Source organism: Poeciliopsis prolifica, unplaced genomic scaffold (genome assembly GCF_027474105.1).
Source record: "Poeciliopsis prolifica strain line A6 unplaced genomic scaffold, Auburn_PproV2 SCAFFOLD035, whole genome shotgun sequence".
In the NCBI taxonomy this organism is placed as follows: domain Eukaryota; kingdom Metazoa; phylum Chordata; class Actinopteri; order Cyprinodontiformes; family Poeciliidae; genus Poeciliopsis; species Poeciliopsis prolifica.
This window is the reverse complement of record NW_026562410.1, coordinates 2,465,752-2,483,930: the sequence shown is the minus strand read 5'-3', so window position 1 is coordinate 2,483,930 and position 18,179 is coordinate 2,465,752. Positions and strand designations below refer to the sequence as shown.

The window sequence follows — 18,179 nt, the reverse complement described above, 5'->3', positions numbered from 1 at the left end:
TAGTTTTAGAAAAACATACTGCAGTCCAATGGCTCCCTGGATAAGTTTGTCTTTTTAAGGGTTCTCCAATCTATGTTCCATCTGCTTTTGGCACCAAGCAGAATCCCTGAAACTTGCAGGTCTATTTGTGAGTCTGGCCATATAGCAGATGGGGAAAAACCATAAAATAGCTGCATGTTGCCACAGCAGGCCTTTTACAGATCTCTAACCTTTCCTCACATAACCTGCACACGGCTCTAATGGCACTAATATCCAAAAGAACACGCCTGACACTGGGAGTGATAATGCAGCAGAAAGCTCCTGCTCTCCTCCCGTCCCACTATCCTTTCTCTCTAAGCCAATTCTGGAGTGTAAAAAAAAAAAAAAAAAGTGTGTGCATCCTTATAAAAAAAATGTATGAATATAATAATGACATGAATATCAGAGTAAACGCCTGTGATGAATGTGATCATGGTGAATGGTAGTATGCTTTGAACTGAGAAGATATTCTACTCTGAAATTAACCACTCTATTTTTGAAAAATAATACGTAGCCATAGGACTAGACTGCACAAACATCTACCCTGGATTTGCTTTATTTCCAATCGAATAAACAAGCAGATGAAATATTGAAGCCCTATGAAGCGTAGAGATAGAGGAAAGCCTATAGGACACTCTTTGAAACACTCAAAAGGCACTGCAGGAGGAACAGAACATGCACACAATCGTACATTCAATCTAAAACTTTTACATTTCAGTTCTTAGCTGAATGGGAATCTTTTTTTTTTTTTGTCTGTGAGTGATTGCTGTGCTTCTGATAAAAGCACTATTTGATAATGCAGACCCGCACTACACTCTGATATATCTGCACTCATTTATTATTAATAACGCTGTGGTCATTTTTAGTCCCTTCCTTTTAACAAATAAAATAGTAATAATAGAAGATACCGCTCTGACCCAAGAGGCTTTATTCAAATGGCTTCTGGAAATCTCTTTACTAAAACATGACAGGACAGTCACCCAAAAGCACTAGATGGTAAGAGGTTGAGTGTGTACAGCTTTTAGGATTAACTGTCCAACTGGATTAACTGTAAACACAAATGAATACATTTTATTGTCTGTGTGTACACAGACAATTTGTATTCAACTGCTCTGCTGAAATATGCTTTTAAACTCTGACTAATGCTAACGCCTGCAGGCAAAATGTGCGGCGTGTGCTCTCGTGAGCCGAGGGGTGTGAGGCACAGTAATGACATCTCTTTTCTTTTATGTCCTTTCTGCCATCCTTGATTCTACCTCGATGGACCGACCAGCTCTCCAGAGCCTGAGTTACTGCGTCGAAGAAATATCGAGCAATTTCCTCCGACAACCATTCCCACCAATCCATAATGATGTTTTTTTTCTTTCCTTTTTTTGTCCTTTCTCACTTGTTTAAAAATTGTTATCTTCTAATAAGTGGATTAGTGCCAGGATTCAGCAGCATTTGCTCCTAGAAAACTGTTTCAGTTATCATAGTTCACTTTTTTATAGGATTTGATAAAGTATTTATATGGTACCACAATGCTACGAAGCTGTACTCAGTGATATTGTTTTCTAGTAGTGTGAAGGAAAAAAAAAACACTAAACCACTAGTCGGATGTTCAATTGAACTTATTTGCATTATGTTTTGTAATGATAATAATAATATGTGAAAAAAAACAACAACATTGCAGATTTGGTAGAAAGATGCAACCTATTTGTTAAAAACAATCTAACCAATAAATAAATAAAATAAAAATGGAGTTTGCTACTGCATATGGGAATCATGTACTTATTGACTGAAACTACTTCAAATTTAATATAAACACACTTTTTTTTGTAGCCTTTTGTGGTTATTTTTCTGAATCACAAAAGGCAAGCCAACCACCACTAACAAGACCTGCACTTTGGGTTAAGAAACTTTTTTTGTATATAATTTATTGTTCTAATTATTTCATTTTGATTATATACAGTGGATTTCAAAATATGAGAATTTTTCAATTTCTTAACTTCAATTCAGGTATAAAACTTCAATTCAGGTATAAAAAAAGGTTTTACTTGGATGAAAAAAATAGAAAGAAATGCAAAAACCTCAAATTGTTTTTGATACCCTTAAACATTGATTTGATTCAGCTAAACCTACTTTGACGTTCAGTTATTTAGATATTTATTTGTATTAGCTTATCAACAAGGCAACTGAAGATCAAAATACGGTGATGATAAAGGCAAATCAGAATCATTGCATTACCACGTCTTACATTCAGATAAAAATGAGAGAAATATGAAAGAAAAAATCAATTATGTAAAGTTTTTTTTTTCTTTTTTAGCAATTCTTTGCTCAAGTGCAAAGCAAAAGTAAAATCAGAAACAATTTGCGCTTCGATTTTTTTTTTTTTTGAGAGACAGCAATAGGACTGGGATTTGAAGCTGAAGTTAAGGGACCAGGATGAAGACAAGGAGGCTGAGTGTCTTCTAATCTGAGCTCCAAAAGTGACATTCATTCCCTTGCAAATCTGTATCACTTACTGGATTTTTTTTTTTAACCATGGGAGCCTGGGTATAAAGTAGCAATGTGCTGTTCTTTTTCAAAGATCTGGAGTTTCCATTGAAATTAGTTAGTCAAAGATATACTTTCAAGCATAGGAAATGTTAGAAAAATATCACTGTATGTTCCATTTTACTGGAAAATGAATAGTGAACTACAGGGTCACATGAACTGGATTACTTGCTATTGTGATGGTGTGCTTTGGAACATTGTAATGCTAAAATATTCTTCTCCAGCTAAACTTCTGAGACAAGTCACTTTGTCTGTCTATATTTTTATTATACGCACAGGCATTCAGAATCCCATTAAATGTGCAAAACCTTGTGAGTCACCCAGTATTTCTTTATATTCCCTTCCAAGGAGGAAGAATTTAGATTTTCTCATCTATGACTCATTTTGGGATATGAAGGCTCTCTGGTTAAACTGATCAGTTTTTGTCAACGTAGACAAGGCAACAACAACAGTTTTAAAAAGAAATGCATCTTCGAGCACAATATATCCAGGTGCAGCACCAAGCCCAGCAAGCAACAAAAAAACAAAATTCAGGATCTTGGAAAATTTGAATAATGTGAAAAGGTTCATTATTGTAAAATGACACAATCATGGGAAAGACTACATAATTACATCTCCGAAAACTTAAATTGACATCCTTCACTAGATGGCAGAAATGTACATACTTTTTAGAAGCCTGTGCTTAAGGCATCCATTTTTGACTAATCTAATGTAATTAAAATTTGTGCCTGTAAGCCACAATCTTTAAAACACCAAAATGAAGAAATAGAAAAGAAATAAAAGTGTAAAAATATTTCACTATATGTGTAATGAATCCTTGTTCATCACACACAGAATCAGTAGAGATTCATTACAAGAAAGTGGCAAGAAACTGAAATAAACAGAAAAAACAAGAAATATTACTCTTCTGTGCAAGATGCAAATGTTTTGATATGTACTTCTGTGTGTGATTTTTATACATATTTTGACTCCATAGGTTTTACTTTTTAACATAACTTATCTTTTAGGACAAACAAATTGAAACTCGGATCATGTAAAGTGTGCCTAAATCTGATTTAAACAGGTGATATTTACCTCGTCTGAACAAAGACTATGCTCCTAATACTTAAAAAAAAAAAAAAACGAAATAAATAATCACGAAACTTACTTTTGATTATCACCATATAAACTGAAACACAAACTCCAGAGAGACACCAGCAAGTTCAGCACAGAGCAGCCAAATCCAAAAGTACAGCAAGAAGCATTACTTGATGGATATGGCCTCTGGCTGGTTCAGTTCCTTGCTCTGTCTCTTCAGATTACAGCTTCAAATGTGTTTTGAGTGATTTCCCTTCTGTGTTAATACTCACAATCAGTGATTTTTTTCTCTCTCTCTCTTTCTCTCTCTTTCTCTCGAGGTCCCTTTTGACCCGGAGAGATTCAGCCCACATGTTCAGCTCAAGTATTCCTCAGTTGTTCTTTAGATCTGCTCAAGCCCGAAAATACTACATTCGTTTAGGATGTCTTTTTTTCCCCCTCTCCTTCTTCTTCTCTTAATCTTTGAATAAATCAGATAAGTACAGTGAACAGTTATCTGCTTTTTCTGATCCCTGTGGGAAGCACTTCTCTTTTTTCAATTATTTGAGGCATTTTATTAAAAACTGATGAGGCAACTCTGTAAAGAAATCTGGTAATGAGTAATTTATCGTATGAATGGCTGGGGCGACAAATATACCCCGAAGGCTTCATTATTCACTGAATAGTTTTATGCTTACATGAATCCAGAGGATAATCCCTCACTCTGGAAGTTTGAAGCAGTGACTGTCTGTGGGTGGCTGTCCTAGGCTAGTTTAACCAGCTTGATTTTGATTCTAACGTGGCATTATGGAAAACATTGCCTTTGATCATTTTGCCTTTTTTTTTATGACTGCTTTAGGTTTGACTTTTTTGGGGGATTTTTTTATTTTTTTATTTTCACTGAGCTTCTCACAACGCAGGATAAATCTTTCATGTGAAGAAGAAACCAGATCTGCTTGGCGCTATGCACCCGGCTGGCGTCGGAGGCGCCATGCATTAGAAAAAAAGACACCTATTTTGAAAAGTCATAATTGACTGATGGTGTAATTGTACTGATTGGTATCAAAATCTAGAGCCACTTGAGATAACTCCATTATCTTCAAGGCTCCCTGAGAGCCCCCATCTTTACTGCCAATACAGCAGAAAAGAAAGATTTTATTACAGGCCATTTCTGAAGTATGCCTTTACGGGGAGTAAGAAAAATGACATTCATGCTCCTCCGTTGTGTCTTTTATGTCCTGCTCGCACTTTCTCCCTCCTCAAATGGCTCATCTGTCCCCTCCCCCTTTTTTCTTCTAAGTAACCTGCTCATCTTTCAGTCTGTCTGCAACAGTATGTCAAACCATGCTAATGAGGTGGCAGCATATGGCTCATTCCTTATTTAAGCTCAGCAGACAGTAAGCCACTCAGCTCCCTGAGAATCCTGCTACCTGCTCCTGTTGGACTACACAATGCTGATCTCCTAATGAGGCTCAGAGATTATCACAAGCAGCTCAACACTGCAGGCAGGATCAGTAGCTGCTTGTTATCGCCTCAATCTGAGCAGCTGTGAATATCCTTTTTTTTTAATTTATTTATTTAATTTTTTTTATCGGGCGGCCCGGACAGTACCCCGCTAACTAAGAACAGCTCAGGTTTTTTAGATTGCGGGGCTGCCGTCGCTTTGATGCAAACAGTAATTCACGCATAGATGGACGCATGCAAACACGTCCAGCCCCTGACGGGCTTGGACGTCGCTCTGCTCCATCATGCGCTGCTTAGAACTCTGTCATTCTGACAGATTTACTTCATTTGATGAGGAAAGGGGAGCGGAGGGAAGGGGTTTGACCTTGCCTCGCACACAAACTGGGTGACAGATTCACAAGCATGCACGGGTATCAACACGCAGCTCACTGTCATGAGGATTAGGAAGAGAAGTCCACGGTGAATTACCTTTTGAAGAAATTTTGTTATTTATTTCACTTTGCAGCCTTGACTTGGCAAATACTGTGAAAATGATAACAGTTTAACTCCTAATGCTTAGAATAAATTGGGATTTTTCCAATTAAAGGGTAATCATCACTTCTTAAAGGTTTGGAAATGTCCTTGGATGAAAATAAGCAGGCATTTTAGACTTGTATACATTAAAATAACCTTTTGATTAAATCTTTTATTTTAGTCTCCAAATTCTTGCTTTTAGCCTTAGCTAGTTTGCAGTGCTAATCTCCAGATGGGGCTTTAAAAACATAAAACAGTTCCAAAGTCAACAAAATGACAAAGCAAGATAAAATGTCACACATATAGAAATCCTTTACGGTGAGCATCCAATATATTTGTTGCCACAAATTTCAATCTGGATCATCTAAATTCAGCTAAAGTTCCAGTACAATCTGTTCTTACTCACTTCTGTGATGGTGAGAAATAAGATGCTTCACTCTAACAAATGATTTCTGACATTAATGTCCAAACTGCTTAATGGTTATGGAGACAGGGTGTCTTTAAGGTGACACTCTTTCCAACAGGTTTGGAAATATATTGAGATAAACATTAGTTCTTGTCTAGTCTAGTGGATAATGGATAAAATAAATAGTCTTTATCATGTTTTGTCTACATCTTAGGAAAAAAAGAATGTAATAAATTGGTAAAGAAACTTGAATTAGTGCAAAGAGCAAAGTACACTTTTCTTTTTTTTTCTATACTGAATGAATGCTCTCAAATTAAAGGTTGTTTTTTTTCCCTAAAAGGTTCAGTGTGAGTTGAAGGTACAGGGATAAAAATGGGAACTTATTTGTAGTTTCGTTCTTTTAAATAAATGTTTACCAAGAAAATATGTACCTGGTACTATATTATGTAGAAGCAAAAAAAAAAAAAAAAAAAAAAAAAGAGAGAAAAAATACAAATAAAACTGGACCACAGAAACAGCTATCAAAATGTCACTCTGTTGAGTTTGAAACTAAATTCTGACAAGTATTTATTCCCTCGACCAGGTGAAACACTCTTCAAAAACCTTGCATCACTTCGCTCGCCACTTACAGAAATGAAAATTACATTGTAAAAAGTTTTGAATGTATTTCAAAGTTTGCCTCTTTATTCTTTTTTTAAAAGTTGCATCACAGCCTGTGAAAGGGTAAAATGAAAAGTTGTGATGGATTTACATTACAAAAATAATAAAATATATATGTATAAAATTTTTTTTAAAATCCCTGCTCTGTAATAGGACCTTCTCTGTGCTTCCTGAAGGCAGCTTCGGTACGCCTCAGAACCAAAAAAAGTAGTAAATGTCTAACTGGAAAGAGCTCAAGTGTACTAAGAAAAATACATTTGAACTACAATTCCCAATATAGCTTCAAACAGCTGCGTGTCAGTGTTTGTTCACCTCGCCATCTCTCTCTTCCTCTCTCTCTCCCAGAAGATGCAGCACTTCCAGAAGTCTGTCCAAATCAAATGGGATTGTTTACTTGAGTAGGTCCAGTCAACTGAGAGATGTTTGAGTGAGAAAAATAACTACTTATGGTTGCTTGGAAGAGCTCTAAATTTATGTGTCTACCTTTAAGGATTACAAAGCCTTTTCAGACATACTTGGGAAAGAAAGGTGCAGAAAACAGGAGCAAGTCGGAAATCTGTCACCTATATTGGAAACAGTTTATTTTTGTGCCTTTGAAGCAGAATGATAAATTGTTTTACACAGAAGCTTTATTCAAATGTGCCAGCTGTGCATGTTGTCGCTCCTAAACTGCACTACACTTGTATCTGAAGAGGCATCTCATCGTCAGCAGGAAATTTACATTAAAGCTGATCTTTAAATCCCCCCTTCCACTATGATGGCACCGTTTTTTGTTTTTTTTTAACCTCTAATGGCTGAACATGTCATGTCCATCAATGCTCTTGTAATAGCTTTCTTCGTCCGGCAACTCCTGTTTCATATTTCTTTCAGCAGTCACATGAAAAAAAAAGTACCTTCTATACAACAAAAATTTCCTAGAAATATTTTAAAAAGGTGCACTTGAAGCTCGGTGCTGATATCTCCTTGTTATTCTGTTACATGAAGCTTTGATGAAATGTTTAATACATGAGAATCTCGAGGCAGTACATCTGTAATTACAGTAGTTGCTAGAAAAAAAAAATGTATATAACATTAAGTGCTGGATGAGTGAATGAAATTGATGTGTGCAGATGGGTTCAGCTTTGGTGAGTCCTTCTTTTTTTTTTTTTTTACTTTAGATGCCTGATACATTCTGTATAACTTATGAGAGTGTATGGGTTCAAAGGGCCTGCAGGTCTATTGCATTTTTCTGCTTTCATCTTGATTATCACCATAGAGGAAATGTATCGACTGAGCAGAAATGTACGCACAAAAAACAAAACAAACAAACAAAAAAAAGCTTAAGAGCTTTGTGTTTTGCGTGTTTTTCTCCAGATCAGGTCTGACTCACCGTCCAGCCTCCTCCGTCCGTGGTCATGTCGCAGTAGACCTGGAAGCCCGTAGGGTGGTGAACGGGAAACACGGAGTAGATGCCGTCCTCTCTCTGACCATTGGCATACAGATCGCCGCAGTCGCGGGGGCGAGAGCCTTGGAAGGGGTGAGAGGAAGGACGCATTAAATAAATCAAACCATGTATGGATTTTTAAGGAGGAAGGAGTGCACTTGTCTCACTCCGATGTCCATTTAAAGACAGACATTGTGGCATTTTCAGTTCATGTTCGATTAATCAATTTATTTAAACGGATAGCAACAATTGCACAAGAATCTGCATTGCACAAAATCATTATAATGCGTGCATTCTTCAGACTTTTTTCACTTCAAAGTCAGAAAAATTTACATATTTTCTGGGGAGTTTTGGTCAGAGGCCAAAACAAAGTAGGGGTTGATTGTAAAGATAATAACACATGAAAGATATAGAAAGTGTGGTATTCGTTTAGTTTCATATCCATGGGACACGTATTCATAAAACCATCTTTGAATCAGACAAATGTCATATTGGAAAGAGTGTGAAAAGCCAATTATTATGTATTGCCAAATATTCTCAAGGTGCTTCAGGTCTGAACTTTGGGTCATTTTAACAAGTCATCATACTTCGATCCAAACCATTACAATGTAGCTCCTGTTGCATGTTTAGATTGTTTATTCTGGCAAGGCTTCAAGTCTTTTGCAGCATCTATTGTTTGTTTTTTCTCCCCAAGGTTGCCCTGATTTAACTCCATCACAGTTACAACCAACTCTTACCAGCTACCTTTTTCCTTCTGAATAAAAACCTCCCCACAGTGGGATGCTGCAGCTGAAATGATTCCCTGTTAGCATAATGCATTAATTATGCTATTCAGTATTTGTTTCTTCCTTTGTGTTCTTCGGTTTGTTCAATAATGTTTTCAAGGAAATTGTCTTGGAGTAGCTGTATTTATACTGATAATACGATACACACAGTTCAATGTACTTATTAGAGGACCTCCAAAGGCAGCAGATTTTATTTATTTGGAGATAGTTTGAAGGGGAATGAAAAGAAAATGTTTTAGATTTGTTTTCCTTATTTAAGAAAAACAGCTTTTTCACTTCATTTTTTGCTACCTCGTTGCACAGAATCCTAATAACATTCATAACCTTTTTGACTGCAATGCATCAAGTAAAAAATGTGAAATTATGCATTTTACAAGCACTGCATGCATTGTTTTGATTTCTAAAGGTTGTAAAAGCTTATGAACATCTATCCAGATATTAAGTGAGTGCCTTAAAATTATCTGTTTCAAGTTGCTGTCCACAACAAGTGGTACCATACCAAGGAGCAAATAAATACACAATAGTGTATTAAAAAGGCACAAAAGTGGAACAGGTATGCAGAAACCCAGAGAAGAAAGCAGCAGAATGGGTGAAACTTGAGATAATATGGGCTGTACGAAACAGAAAAAAGGAGAAAGAAAGAAACAGAAAATCCATATGTTTGAGTGACAGAAGAGAGTCTGAAGGTTTAAAGAAACTTTATAAACTGCAAAATTTAAGACGAGAATCCTGGAGAGAAGATGTAACAGAGACAGACAGAGCTCCTATGCCGGAGATGAGAGAGACAGAGGCATCCTTGTTTGTGGCTGAAAAACTGAAAAACCCCTGTAACCAAGGGAATACTGAGTCTATTCCCAAGGAAGCAAAAAAAAAAAAAAAAAAAAAAAAAAGGAACCCTCTGATGGGAGCAGTGGTATAGATTATGCATGCAGACTTCACAGGGTCAAAATCTTGAATTTAAAACATCTAGGAGAGTTCTTAAAAAGGCCGTACGAGTTCCCTCTTACATGGTATGAAATGTTTGTATCCCATGAAGCTTTTCTGCTTCTCAGTGTCAGCCTTTGCTAATAAGTTCCAGCTTTCATCATCGTCACACATAAGCCGCAACATCTCCCACTCCTCGTTTTTCATCCCAGGAAGCTGAATTCCACAGGGCATCAAAAAAAAAAAAAAAAAAGAAAACGAAGGATGTGAAAATTCAAACATGGACTTTTAACTTTAATAATCCTTAGAGCAAAAAGGACATTCTTATCAGGACAACCATAATCAGATTAATACCACAGGTTGAATGTGGCTTGGAAAATTCAACCTTGACTACAAAACGAGGGCTATTTAAAGGAAGATGGCTGGAATCAAAATGGTTGGAATATCAATGCACAAACATGCCCGGATTTGTCATTACAGTTTCTAATTAACCAAATTAGCATAAGTAAATGTAATCTAAAGGGTTCAGAGAGCACAGGAGCTCAGTGACTATGGTGAATATCCACTCCTTCACAGATGCATCCAATTAAGATAATTAACACTCCACCACCCTTGCATTACAATCAGCACAAAGGAACTTTTACCTTTTAACTTAGAGAATTGGAAAAACTGTCAATGTATTAATTGTTGAACACATTTGGGTTCATTTACTACGTTTGTGTCGCCAAAAGTAATAAAAAGATGTTTCTTCACCAGTTTTCTGAATTTAGTACACAATGCCACTTGGTTTGTTTAGGTTGAATGCTGAACAATTCTGAAGACTTGCTTTCGGTTTATCCACATAGACTTGCAGTGCTATGAATATTTCCTCTTTTATTCACACTTAAATGCTTCATTACCTACATTTCTTTCTGCTCAGTTTATGCAGCCATGCCCAGGCCTGATTGCTGCTAGATCTGTGGAATTGAGAAACCACCCAACAGTGACGTGTGACAGCGTGGAGTTGAAATCTCAGAAATCAACACATTCTGCCCCAATTAAAAAGATAATACAGTAACAGATGTAAAGAAAATACCATGTATGATATTCAACCCTTTCTAAGGCTTTCCGACTTCAGTGAATCGAAGAGAGAGCGATTATCCACAACTAGAGAAAAAACAGACCGGTGGTGAACCTGCTGAGGTGTGGCCTGACTTCCCAAAATTTCTCTAAAAGAGCAACAACTCATCCACGACGTCATAAAAGAACCTCAAACAAAAAAGCTGAAGCACTGCATGCCTCACTAGATTTGTTTAAGGTCAGTGTTCATGATTCTACAAAAAAAGAAAGAGACTGGGGGAGAAAAAATGACATCCCTTTGAGAGATTCAAGGTACAACCTCTGCTTGTTAAAAAGAACACAGAGACCCCTTTTCACATTTGCCGAAAACATCTTGACCTCCACCTTATAATAAAAAAAAAAAAAAAAAAAAAAAGGTATTTTAGCATTTTCCTTTGAAGGTTTGCTTTATATCTGGACTGAAATATGTTTCCAAAATGAAAATGATGATAATAATACACTGATTAGGCATATTCTTATAACCTCAGGGTCAAATGTGCATCATGTTAGTCCTGAATGTGTTGCTAAAACATCCTGATCATGCACAGCTCCTCTTTTAACTTAGAGGAGGACAAGCCATCAGAAGAAACGCATAGCAACCAAGATGGTCGGCTCAGTGCTGGAGCTGGGAAGTGAAGCCTCACTTGTTTGGACTTTTTGCTGTCGAGTACTTCCTCCAGACACTTGATTGATTTGAGAATTAAGCACCTACGACTCATTGATTTCATGCAAAACACTATTTCCAAGCTAATTTTGCTTTGTAGCACATATTTATCACCACAAAGAGACTTTTCCTATGGTGCATCCTGGTGTCATGTGTTACTCAGGTAAGCACTTTCTTCCACTACTTAGATGCCAAATGTTGTTTTACAGCATAAGTTAATCTGGGCCAAAGCAGCAAATACAACAAACTGTGTTTAACTATCTCCAGTATTGACTTCTACAGCAATCAGAGTTGTAGTTACTTGCCAGTTTGATCTCGGTACTGAAGGGCAGCGTTTGCTCCCTACAGGCAACAGTGAGCTCTAGTCTTCTTGCAGGTTAAGCAATGTTCATTCCTTGAACCACAGCAGATGAGGAACCCCCTCATGAGCTCACGTTTTGACACCACTCTGACCCAGTTCTCCAGCCATCTCCCCATTTCTCCTGCTTGTTGCACATCAACTCTGGGGACACAAAGTTATTTTGCCACCTCGTCAACCCCAACTTCTAACAACTGTCATTAAGAAGAGACTATTAGTGTTATTTAACACACTTGTCAGGGGTCAAATGCTAAGACTGAGAAGTGTGTTTTTAGAAGTGTACTTTGGGCTTGAGGTACAGCATAGTGTTTGTGATAGTCCTTGTCCTCTACCATAAATAAATGATACAAATGACTGAAAATCCAATCTGTGATATTTAGAACATTCGCTTTACTGAAATCTATTTTCTAAAGAGGCTTCAAAGCCTCTTAAGTCAACTGAACCTTGCTTTCAACATGAACATTAAAACATTGGATTCAATAGATTTTAGGACTATTTTCAGCTGTAAATCTGTACACAGTGCTACATTAGTTATAACCATTAGATATGCCCTGCATTTCATGACATTTCCTTTGGTTAATGTGAGAGGTATTGAGAAAATCTGCTTTTCTGAGCCTTATTTCATCCTATAAGGTTATTCTCCCATCAAAAACATGCCTGGAGTTTTCCTTCGGTTATTTTACGCATGTTTGAGAAATCCTTGAATCTCTGCTGGCAGCCATTCAGCAGGACTGGGCGTATTGATCTAAATATCAATACTATCGATACTGAGGTGAGTAATGGTTTTGGATCAATACCATGATGAGATCAATGCTTTTGTTTGCAGTTTTGATCCTACATGTCTAGGAAGTAGCTGGAATTTGCTCACAGATTTAATGGCAGAGGATATGCAGGAATTAAAATCCCAAATATTAAGAGCTTACATTTTAATAGAAAAGCCAGATTTCTTACCTTTTGTCATGTTTGTACTCAGCAAGTCTGCTTTCTTTTCAAAATACATTATTTTTAATTCCCCCATAAACACTTCAACTTAATATTAATAGCAGAAAGTAAAAGAGGATTAGTTTTCTTTTCTGCTACATTGTGTTACAAAGTCGTTTGATAATTAAACAAAATTTCACAAATAAGTTTGTCCTGTATTTTATCATAACACTGGGTTACAAAAAATATTTTTGGGAAGTTGTCTGTGTTTTCAACTGAATTAGAACAACTTTGCTGTAAAATGACATCCATTTTTTCTCATTCTGGTCAGGTTATTGATTTTAGAGAAATCCAATCATTCGACTAAATTTATTACAAGTTTGTGACATTAGGTTTTCAGAGAAATAACTTTTTTTCTAATATTGCAAACGTGGATTTCTGTAAGTTGAATAATAAACACTGATAAGGGGAAGTCCATGTAAACTGAACACTGCTTCCTCATTGTGCAAAATTCTCCATCTCTTCTGATCGTCCTGATGGAGTCTCTCCTCATCACTCATTAAACCCTGATTCTCAGGAAACCGTTTCATGTCTGAGAACAACTGGTGCATTTTGATGCTCATAGTTTAAAAGTTTGACTTGGATGTGCAAAAATAATGTGATTTTTTGGCTTCAGCATGTCAAAAAAATCCTCAAACAGTTGAAAAATGCTCCATAACATTTTGGCTGTTGACCTGTGTAATCAACTAACTGATGTCAAATCACCAATTTATTCAATGATAAAGACATTTCATGAAAAAAAGCATAGGTATCAGAATTGGTATTGGCTGTGTTTACTTGTGACTGATTGGATCAATATGAAATTTTCCACTTCCCAATGCACTGTTGTGATTACTTGCAGAAGGCAGAGCGTCAGAAAGAGTAAGACCCAAAAAAATTAGGACAATTTCAAGGCTTCAAATTCCAAAGTTACATTTCTTTTAGGTTATGTTTGATATATGCAACATGTTTTAGAACAACTGAAGGTAACAACCGATTGTGCTGTAAAATGGCACTATGTGTCTGGAAATTATACAATCCCTCTTCTTCCTCCTCATTTAATAATACTTAACATACTTAATATTTAACATAATCCAACATTTCTGCTCCCCTCTGCAGCAGCACTCCATTATCAGCCTATACATCAGATGAAAAGTAGGACCCCTGTTGCAGGTTCATCCAGCTGCACAGCTGGATCTATCTGCTATCAGGTCTGAATTCACACGGCTTTGACAAACCAATATGTTCTGAAGAGAATCTAACAGAAACAGTGAAAAGAGGGACACCTTGAAATATTGACAGGCTCAGATGAAGATGAACAGACAAAAATATTCATTGGTGTGTCAACCGATGGCAAGTAAGTTCTTTAAATTTGCTGCACGCACTCTGTATGCTCACAGTTAGAAATAAAAATGTGCTGTCTGGTGAGTGTTATCTTCAACATAGAAAAATAACAAACAGGAATATGCTGCATATCTAATAAGCATTGAAAGTCAGAGGGGAAATAAATACTGTTCGTCATTCATGATGGGTTGTGAGCAGAACAATATTTTGTAGTTTTCTTTGCTTAGATTGTTTGCTCTTAGCCCAGTGTTCAAATCTGTTAAAATGTCAAGAATATGCTCCACAACTACTTTGTTTCTGCTGGCTGCTTAGCTTTAGATTGTCTCATCAGAAGCTCTGAGGAGAAGAAGGTGAAAAAAACTGCAAAATGTTCAGGACCAATGCATACACAGCCCTGCAAAACCAATTCCCCATACTCCTTGAATTCTGTGATACTTTTTAAGGTAGAACATTGCTTTATTGCATCTCTTTTGGACTTATTTTGTTGTGCAAAAACAAAGTAGTGAATTATTTTGATTTGGAGGGAACATAAAACCCTTTACTTCTAGATAAAATTTAGGATAACAATTTTTTTTCAGAAGTAACCTAGTTGAAATGTAGCAGCTGAGACAAAAAAGCTGATCAGATTTGCAAGGGACTAAAATGCAGTATGTTCACGGGAGACTAAATTTGTAATTTCAGGCCTTTGTGAAAGTAAAACCCTGCACATCATGGCTTTGATGAAACATGGGCATGGCAGCATGATGTTGCAAAATACCTCTGAAAAAAATCTGTCCAACTAAATACTTTAAGGTGCAACCATAATAAAACTTAATGGTGGCAAGACAACTGCATTTCTTCAGAAGGGATAAATAAAGACGCTAGTCAGAATAGCTAGATAGCTACCTGGACTACTATAAGACAATATTTTAAGAAACTTGTTATTTGAGAATAGGGAGAAGGTTAAACATCAGTGAATAGAAAAACTCCCAAACCTACAAACAGTTACAATTTAATTGTTTACATCAAATCAAATCAACAATAGGAAAGTTTGAGGGTCAATTAAGAATCTATCAAGTTATGAGAGTTGCTATTTACAAATCCTTTCCATCCAATCTCAATAAACCTGAATTTTTTTGTCTTCAGATATGCAAAGTTGGTAGACACACATCAAAAATCTGCAGTTGTAATTGCAGCAAAATAGGATTAAAACACATTCTTAAAAACCTTGAAACCCATAATTTTCTTTCCACATTATAATTATGCAATACTTTGTGCTGACCTTTGTAGAAATTTGGAAGAAAGATCATGCTATGAAAATTTTTCCAAGCCAATGTAAATATATTTCATCCTAATTCTAAGCTGCTTTGTCTTAACACTTGTAACATTTGCAGCTTGATAAAGGTTGAGTAAATTATTACCAAGATGATGACAGAACAGCAGATGGAGTCAGGGAATGCTTCACTAATGATGAATCGCACGTGTGTCCCCACTCCCCTTCAAATCCAGCAGGAGGTCAAACCATTTTAAGGAGTCAGAGTTCCACAATGAGCATAAACATCTGCAAAATAACAGCCCCAATTTTTCTAACAGAGGGTGGACAGTAGGGAAAGCACAAGAGTTGCCACCTGTGTATTGTGAATATAAAAATATCCTGGAGTTGTAACTCTTCAATGCATCAAAGTAGGTCAGTTCATAGCTTACATCTGGAATTTGGATCTGTAATTTATTTGGAAACAGTTGGCGACAGGTCTTCCCACATCTGTTCAAATGGAAGTGAAACAGTATTAAACTAGCACATTTTTGACACAATAAGGCTTTAACCTTATTTTACAATTATTTTACAATGGTCCTGATTTTACAATGCTGAGACCAAGAAACCTATTTGGGTTAGGAGTGGCTGTGGATCTTGGTGGAAGAAGATTCTGGACAAACCATGGTGATAGCAGTGACAGCAACCTTCCACAAGAAAACAATTTTGCTTTTGGAGATTTGATATAAAATGTCTACAAATATCATCATACTGAGGTGTCCTGTGTTTTTACTTCAATCCCACACGAATACATTTTGACATTTAAATAGAAAAACGAGAAATGAGACCTTTCTCGCATCTTTTTAAGAGTTATAAATAGGAATATAAATTTCCAATAATACACAGTTGTGTCATGAAATAATATTAGATTGGTGTTCAAGACAGGGGATGTCTGTAAAATTGTCTGTAAAATTGTAGACTTAAAAAAAAAAAAAACGTTTGTTTACATGTTTCTGGCCTCAGATGCTCTGTCCATGGTGCTGAAATCTTGAGGAAAGTTTATACTGGCTGTCAGAGTTTTACTTTTTAGTTTAGTTTTACTTAGAGTCTTACTCCCATAATGAAATAAGTGTGTTTCTTCCAAACACAAACAGCAAAAATAACTTTAGAACAAAGCAAAACAGATGTAATTATTCCAAACTCCCATTTTTTGACATCACACTGTTTGTATTGTTACTTTTTTATTTATTTTTTTTTTATTATTCCACCAGCAGAAATTAGAAACACAGATATGCTTGTATTTTGAGCTTGTAAAAAGAAATTAATATATTCATTAGGATTTCCAAAACCATGATAATAGAAGTAAAAAAAAAAACAAACAAAATAAAACAAAACAAAACAAAAAAAAAAAAAACAATAACTAATGCTCTGAGTGCTATCAATATTTTCTGAAAAATCCAGAACACCAGGAATAGATAAAATTATGATAAAAAGCTTCTTTTAGTTTCATCTGTAGCACTTTTCAGGAAATTACTGATAAGCCTGGCTGTCATTTGGCTGAACTCTAAGAATCTCTGTTGAAAATAATTATAAGAAATGGAGCAGTGTTTCAGCCACTCTGCAGCAGCCACAGCAGGACTGATGTAATAGCCACCACAGTCTTACACTATAGACTGACTTTATGTTACATAACAATCCTACACTATGTCCAGTTATAAATGCCAGTGAATAATATATATATATATATATATATATATATATATATATATATATATATATATATATATATATATATTACTCTTTTTGTAGGTTTTCTGCTCTGATTGTACGGTTGCATCATCTGAAATCTGGGGAAGAAAAAGAGAAATTGTTGTTGGAAGACAAAAAAAATAAAAATAAAAATAAACAAAAAATATTATATATATATATATATATATATATATATATATATATATATATATATATATATATATATATATATATATATATATATATATATATATATATATAATCATCTGTGTTGCTGATATTTTTCATTTACAGCCACAAGACAATGCACTAATGAGGAAGCTTGAATAAATTATTTCACTGTAAAAAACTCCGATTAGTTCTGATGAATAATTCCTTCAACCAGTGGATTATAATTTATAGCTAGTTTAAATTATCTTTTGTTTCAACTAATTGTTTACTAATTGCCTCAGAAAATGTTGTTAGATCAGAATTTTTCACTGAGATCAAAAAGCAAGAACTTTGCAACAAATGCGTTCCCTGAGAGTACCAATTTTCAGTACCATCAGCAGCGTTTCAAATGGCGTTGAACATCAACTCTGTTAGGTTTTCATATAAAGATTTGTGTCTGATAAAAAAAAAAAAAAGCATTTCAACTTATGATTGGCATTTTTTTAAAGTACAGGATCAAACATATCTCTGCAACTAGATTTATTTCTTTATATCGTTTGACTTAAATTTATGTGCCTTATAATTCTTTTGTTGCCACTTTTTTGTCTTCTAAAGGGTTTTCAAAGAACAAGTGTTGTTAATTAAGATTCAGCCAGTGTTTGAACTCAGGGGCGGAGCTACTGGGCTGGCATGCGGTGGCAGTTGCCACCCCCATTCAACTATTTATTGAATTCATAACTATTTATGAATTCAATGAATAGTTATGGCAAACGGACATTAAGCGCATGAATATCTTTTTTCCTACAACACTGAATGCAACACAATGTAACTTGAGACCTAT

At 35.7% G+C, this 18,179-nt stretch overlaps 1 protein-coding gene across 2 annotated transcripts in view; it reads right to left on the bottom strand.

Annotated features, from left to right (window-relative positions):
• Positions 1-18,179, bottom strand: part of fibcd1b (fibrinogen C domain containing 1b) — a 143,279-nt gene that overhangs the window by 57,868 nt on the left and 67,232 nt on the right. For both annotated transcript variants that reach the window (XM_055052509.1, XM_055052510.1), the window contains one exon: positions 8,022-8,158. In XM_055052509.1, the coding sequence (XP_054908484.1) occupies positions 8,022-8,158 (137 nt within the window). The remainder of the gene's footprint in view (positions 1-8,021; positions 8,159-18,179) is intronic.